The sequence below is a fragment of the Bactrocera neohumeralis genome, chromosome 6 (genome assembly GCF_024586455.1).
Source record: "Bactrocera neohumeralis isolate Rockhampton chromosome 6, APGP_CSIRO_Bneo_wtdbg2-racon-allhic-juicebox.fasta_v2, whole genome shotgun sequence".
In the NCBI taxonomy this organism is placed as follows: domain Eukaryota; kingdom Metazoa; phylum Arthropoda; class Insecta; order Diptera; family Tephritidae; genus Bactrocera; species Bactrocera neohumeralis.
This window is the reverse complement of record NC_065923.1, coordinates 52668444-52674773: the sequence shown is the minus strand read 5'-3', so window position 1 is coordinate 52674773 and position 6330 is coordinate 52668444. Positions and strand designations below refer to the sequence as shown.

The following is a 6330-nucleotide window of genomic DNA, read 5'->3' as shown; positions in this document are numbered from 1 at the left end:
CAAGGAACCACCGTGTGATAAGTTAGTGATTGTGGAAAAAATATATAAGAAAAAAAAGTAATCAGTCAATCTATCCAAAAAAATTTTGTCAATTTTTATAAACAAGAATAGTAATCAAAAGCAACGAAAAATGAAAGCATCTTTCATATTGACGCTACTTATGTACATATATGTATATGTAGTTGTACTGATTATTTATCTAATTATTAATAGGCTTAAGCAGCCTGAAGCAAATTTTACCAAAAACCCACTAATGGACAAAGTAACAGTACCACGAATGGACCGATACATAGTTCTGAATCAGCAAACTGTAATTTACCAGTTGAAACGATAATCAAGAGTTTTGATAAATAAGGCGAAGCACAATTTTCACATTGTGAATTCAAAATCAATGCCGATATGCACAACAATTCGCCAATTTTTACGGAACCCAATCACCTTGAGTACTTGCTACCCAATTCAAGTGGTGAAATTGTAGTGCCCCATGGCCAGTAGGTGAGTTTGCGCTGCGCTGATGCATTCGCAACACCGTTCGACGGACAAACTCTGAAGGCACAATGTGCCGGCGATAAAAATTTTCTTATAAAAAATAAATAAATTTTAAAATTTTCTTATAAAAAACGAAATAGTTAATTTCTCAGCACAATTCCGATTTCTTTGGCACCGCGATTGAAGGTACGGTTATGTATGTGTAAGGTTATAGGTACCGCAAACGCTTAGTTTACGAGATATTCGACCTTAAATTTCAAAAATTCCCAAAATTCGAACATTTCAAGAAGCATTTCACCACATTAAACATACTTTCCTCACATTTTTCACTTCAAATTAATTAAATTCAACTATAAACTTTTAACTAAATCCACATTTTGCACTTTTAGCAGGTTTTTTACCTAAGAAAATTTTATTTTAAAAATTACATTTTACACTAGTAGTGACATCATTTGTGTGCTAAAAATTACGACGAAATGGAGCGCTGCCATGTGATGATAAGGCAGTTCCCTGAAATTTCTCTTTTTCGCAAAAATTCCCTTTTCCATGCATATTAAACAAATAAGTAATATTATATACATGTGTTAGTAATATTATATAATAATATTACGTAATAAAGTGTAAAGAATACAGTATAAACATTCTTTCCATGCATGTGGATATGTTCTTTATTTAATTTAATAAACAAATAAGTAATATTGTATTTTAATATTATATATATTGTCACCTAAAATGAAATTATGAAATTATCAAAAATTTTCCTTAATAATGGTGCATGATGGCAAGAGCTATATTTAAATCAAAAGGGTTTGTTAATTATATAGTATTTGCTCTAGATTTTCGGGCACAACTCTTCTTCGGTTAAGACTAAACGGTAAAAATATAAAGTCAGAAAAATATTTTGTGACTGAGCTTGGGAAACATTCGTATCTTCAAGCAACTAATCCGCTTTGCGCGATAAAGTAAGATTCTTAAACGACAACTTTATATGTATGTATGCATTTACATATAATAACATCAATTAACGACAGAGGATGTACTCTAATGAACACTACCATATAAAAACCTTATAGATATCTTTTAGTTCAAACTGATAAGTACCAATAGCTGGGTGTACTTTATGTTTTATTTATAAATGTAATACTCCTGTTAGCAGCCAAACATGCACACTTACGAAAATTTATAAACCAAGAATGAAAGTATATAGAATGTCTATCATTTAAAGGTTTCATATAGCCTCATAAAGTTACAACGAACAGAAAACATAGCGTTGAGGATTGCAATTGAGTAAACTTATTTTTGTATGAATTGAAGAACAATTTTTTTAAACAAGTGTATAAATTTACGATTTTATGATTTTACGTTGCGTTATGGCAAGCTGTAAGTGACCTAATTAAGTGGTACTTAAAGTAGGGTACTTAAATATTAACAATCCATGCATAATCATGAGATATTATTTCATTTTTAGCAAAACACGCGAAGTAATTTGAGTCAGTGATTTGATATGACTAGAGGTGAAATGGCGCTTGTCAATGTCGATCGCAAGCTAAAACATTTGTTTGATGGAAACGACTGGAATGTTTATGACGAAAAGATCCTTAATTTGGGCGTAGGTGCTCCAGGTCCAGATTTATTGCAGAACTGCTGTGATATTTTTGAAGCAGCTACAAAGCATAGACTAGTAAGTTAACTGTATTATTAGAGTTGTATTTAATGACAGCTAAGTTTTTTGCAATTTACATAGAAATATGAAAAACAAAGCAATTTATCTTATCTTTTCCAATACGGGCCCACTAGTGGTTCGTTAGAAATACGAAATGCTATCGCAGAATACTTCAGTTCACTATATGTTGATGATCGCGTAAAAAGGTTTGTAGTATGTGTGTATTTGAATATCTCAAGATGTAATATTATTTAACACAATTACTACAAAGTGAGGATCTTATTATAACAACTGGTGCATCGCAAGGACTACATTTTGTCTTATCAACTCTGCTTGATTTAAATGGTGTAATTTTTGTTGACGAAGTTACTTATATGATCGCATTGGATACTATGAAACAATTCACAACTCTTTCCATCGTACCGTGTATGTAAAAATATCTCTATATATGTACATTTATTTACGCTTTTTCTATAATTAAGTCGATATTTCATTAATTTTTTTATACCCTGAACAAGATATATTAAGTTTGCCACGAAGTTATACTTTACACAATATAAATGATCAGCATGACGAGCTGAGTCGATCTAACCACGTCCATGCTGTGGTTGTTCTAACGATTGCCTATATCCTGTTTGGTGGAAGGTAACAAGTTAGCTGTCATCGAAATCCATCTGTCTGTCCGTTTGTTGGTATATACGACAGCAAGTTCCTCAGCTTTTGAGATATGAATGAGCAATTTTGCACAAGTCATTTTCTCCCCAGAAGCTAAGTCGGAATCGCCGATATCGGACTAGCAGAATATAGATACCTGTCATACGAACTGATCGATCAAAATTAAATTCTTACAGGGCACTCGAAGTGTAACCAACTTCAGACCGTTCGCGCAGCTGTCGCACTGGAATCAGCTGTTTATAAATTTGCTGAATGACAGTTCGGAGTATTCTTCACAAGTGTACCAAAGCGTTTTGCCAAAAGTGAACGCAAAAAAGTGATCAGCGATGGAATTCAAACGTAATAGTGTGATTGCTTTATATTTAGCTGGAAAATCACAGCCAGCAATTGTTCGTGAGCTCAAACACCTTAATGTGAATAAAGTTTTTGTTTATCCCATCATCACTCGTTACAATGATATTGGTAGCATCGCAAAACGCCATGGATGTGGTCATCAAAAGACTGCTACGTCACTTGAGATGGCTCGGAAAGTGAAGACGCGACTCGAGAGAAATCCACGACGAAGTGGCAATCAAATGGCTAAAGAACTGAAAATATCCGACCGCAGCATCCGACGCATATTGAAAAATGAGCTCAAGGTCAAGCCTTACAAGTTCCAAAAGGCCCATGATCTCACACCGAAGCAGCAACAAGTAAGACTTGAGAGAGCGAAGCAGTTGCTTCGCTTGGCCGAAAGCGGTCAAATTCCGAACATTGTGTTTTCTGACGAAAAAATTTTTCCAATTGAGCAATTCGTAAACTATCAAAACGATAGGGTTTACTTGACCGACCGTTCATACGAGAATCTAAGTCATCGGTTGGCCACCAGGAGGCAGCCAGCACCCGCCACAAATAATGGTTTGGGCCGCTGTCACCACAGATGGGCGCTCTCCAATTGTTTTCATCGAGCCTGGCGTCAAAGTAAATGCGACATATTATCGGGAAAGTGTTCTGGAGGCTGCTTTAAAGCCGTGGGCAAACAAACATTTCGGTCGCAAACCATGGACGTTTCAACAAGACTCAGCACCGTCTCACAAAGCGCGAGTGAACCAATGGATTATTCTCTCTGTGCCATTTTGGAGAGCACGGTTCGCAGTAAAAAATACACCAGTCTCGAGATGCTGAAGAAAGCCATTGTCCGTGGGTGGGCCAAAATACCGGCAAGTCACATTCGGGCAGCTTGAGATTCGTTTTTTGATCGTCTCAAAGCCATAGTTAAGGCAAAAGGTGGTCAGATCGAGCAAAAGTGAATTGGTGTTGAAATTCTGATTATTTTCACACATTTTGTACTATAAAATAAATAAAAATAATTTTCTAAACCGAATTTATGGCTTTTTTAAAATACACTTCGAGTGCCGGACCCTGTATATGGAAAACTTTATTTAACAAGTTATCTTCACAAAATTTGACATGTATTATACTCTAAGGCAACAACAAAATCTTTGAAAAAATTGTTCACATCGGACCATTATAGCTAATTGCTACCATACAAACTGAGCTATCAAAATTAAGTTCTTGCAAGAAAACTTGAACATCCGAAGGGTATATAGTTTCGGTGCAGCCGAAGTTAACATTTTTTATTGTTTTATCTTATGAAATCAAAAAAAAAAAGTACCGTATTATTTTTTATTTCAGTAAAACTTAATGACGATGGAGTAGATGTGAAGGAACTTGAAAAAATAGTACAGGAAAAACGGTTTCAATCAAAATCTAAAACCTTCTGGGCAATGTACTATACCATTCCAACTTATCATAATCCAACTGGTATACTTTTTTCTGAAGGTAGTAGTCGAAATATAGAATACTACTTTAAAGCTAAATTTAACAATTTCGATTTCTCGTTCCAAATAAAAAAAAAAATAGCTGTTTGCCAAGAGCTTGCGAATTTAGCTAGGCAATATGACTTCTTAATACTATGTGACGATGTTTATAATATTCTAAATTACACAAGTTCGAAGCCAGCGAAGCGCTTATTTGCCTACGATAATGGCACAGGAAATATAATTTCAAATGGAAGTTTCGCAAAGCTAATTGGACCAGGTGTTCGAGTAGGTTGGTTGGAGGTACCTGCCCGATTAAAACCAATTTTAGAAAATTCGTGAGTAAACTAAATTTTTCAAAACTAATTTGTTTCTTAAACATGATAGAATTCTATTATTGCAGTGGAATCTTGAATAGTGGCGGCTGCTTCAATAATTATACATCGGGCATATTAGCCAGTCTTTTTGAACTAAAATTGGCACAAGAACATATTGCCATTGTGAAGCGTGCTTATAAAGAACGCATGTTGGCAGCTTGTGAAATACTTGAAAAAAATTTGCCTGTCAGTTGCAAATGGATTAAACCGTCGGGAGGATATTTCATTTGGATTTCTCTACCAACAAATACAGATGCTGGGAAACTTTTACAAACATGTTTGCAAGTTGAGAAAATATTTTTTATTATCGGTTCTCGTTTTGCTTACGAACCTATGGTGGCAAATAATTGTTTACGTTTATCTATTTCATTTCACAACAAGGATAAATTAGTTGACGGTGTCACACGCTTCTGTGCAGTGCTGAAACGTTATCTGGAAGAACCCAAAAAATGAGAAAACAAAAATTTTTTTTTCATACTTTGTACATACAGTATTGGACAAAACTAAAGCACCCCCTACTATGGTTCAGCTCGAACTTAGCTGTTTTCAGACAATAAACATAAATAGATGTAAAATGTTGACGTTTTTCAATGGATTGCTTATTAGTTTTTATTAGAATAAAGCTTCTCGTTTTCAGTTTTCAAAATTAAATAAGTTAAAACAACAAAAACATTTAAGGTTTAAAAATTAACTGGACAAAACTGAACTAAAGCACCCCTTTCATCGGTTTGAAAATAATATCTGAAAATTAAAAAAGAGTAGCAAATCCTTATTTTTGGGTAACTGAAACGCATATTTTGGGCATAGAAGAAATTAAATTATTTACTATAAATCATGTGGTATGCCGTTTTTGCAAGCAATTTTTTCTGGTTCTAAAGGTTGATCCTTGGTTTTACAATTTTCCCTATTTTTTTAGAATTAACGATCTCCCACAAGTTCTCGATGGATTTGACATCGAGTGATTACGCCTGCAAATCCAAAACATCAACTCTGTAACTTTTCAAGCAAGTTTTTCAATGCCTAGAGTTATGTTTAGGATCATTGTCCTGCTGGAACCATCATTATAGTGGCATATCCTTTTCAGCATCCCGTTTTTTAAAATGTCGGTGTAAACAAACCGGTCTCTTATTCCATTTTTTATATGAATAGGTCCAGGTCCGCGTTCAGAGTAAGAGCTCTAGACCATAACATTACCATCGTCATATTTAATGGTCGCAATATAATACTAAGGTTTAAGTCCTTGTCCTATCGTACTTCTCAGACATCTTATGTCAATCGATTTTTTAATATTATATTTCGATACGTCTTGAGAATAAAATGGTATTCA

At 34.4% G+C, this 6330-nt stretch overlaps 1 protein-coding gene across 3 annotated transcripts; it reads left to right on the top strand.

Annotated features, from left to right (window-relative positions):
* On the top strand, positions 1 to 5578 carry LOC126762698 (uncharacterized). 3 transcript variants are annotated; one of them, XM_050479641.1, is made up of 7 exons: positions 1 to 172; positions 1958 to 2170; positions 2234 to 2358; positions 2424 to 2578; positions 4502 to 4648; positions 4730 to 4964; positions 5030 to 5578. In XM_050479641.1, exons 2-7 carry the CDS (start codon positions 1994 to 1996, stop codon positions 5454 to 5456), a joined length of 1266 nt encoding a protein of 421 aa, XP_050335598.1. In that variant the 5' UTR covers positions 1 to 172; positions 1958 to 1993; the 3' UTR covers positions 5457 to 5578. The 3 variants fall into 3 exon arrangements, with proteins under 3 accessions (XP_050335598.1, XP_050335597.1, XP_050335596.1); XM_050479640.1 differs by having other exon boundaries at positions 1 to 495; XM_050479639.1 differs by having other exon boundaries at positions 1 to 675.
* The last annotated feature ends 752 nt before the right edge of the window (positions 5579 to 6330 follow it).

What these genes read in the sequence shown, in the direction of transcription:
- LOC126762698 (XM_050479641.1), top strand. Translation starts at nt 1,994, where the DNA reads ATGACTAGAGGTGAAATGGCGCTTGTCAATGTCGATCGCAAGCTAAAA. An exon ending in GTTGATGATCGCGTAAAAAG is followed by an intron (nt 2,359 to 2,423) that starts GTTTGTAGTATG and finishes ATTACTACAAAG; the next exon opens with TGAGGATCTTATTATAACAA. An exon ending in AACTCTTTCCATCGTACCGT is followed by an intron (nt 2,579 to 4,501) that starts GTATGTAAAAAT and finishes TTTTTATTTCAG; the next exon opens with TAAAACTTAATGACGATGGA.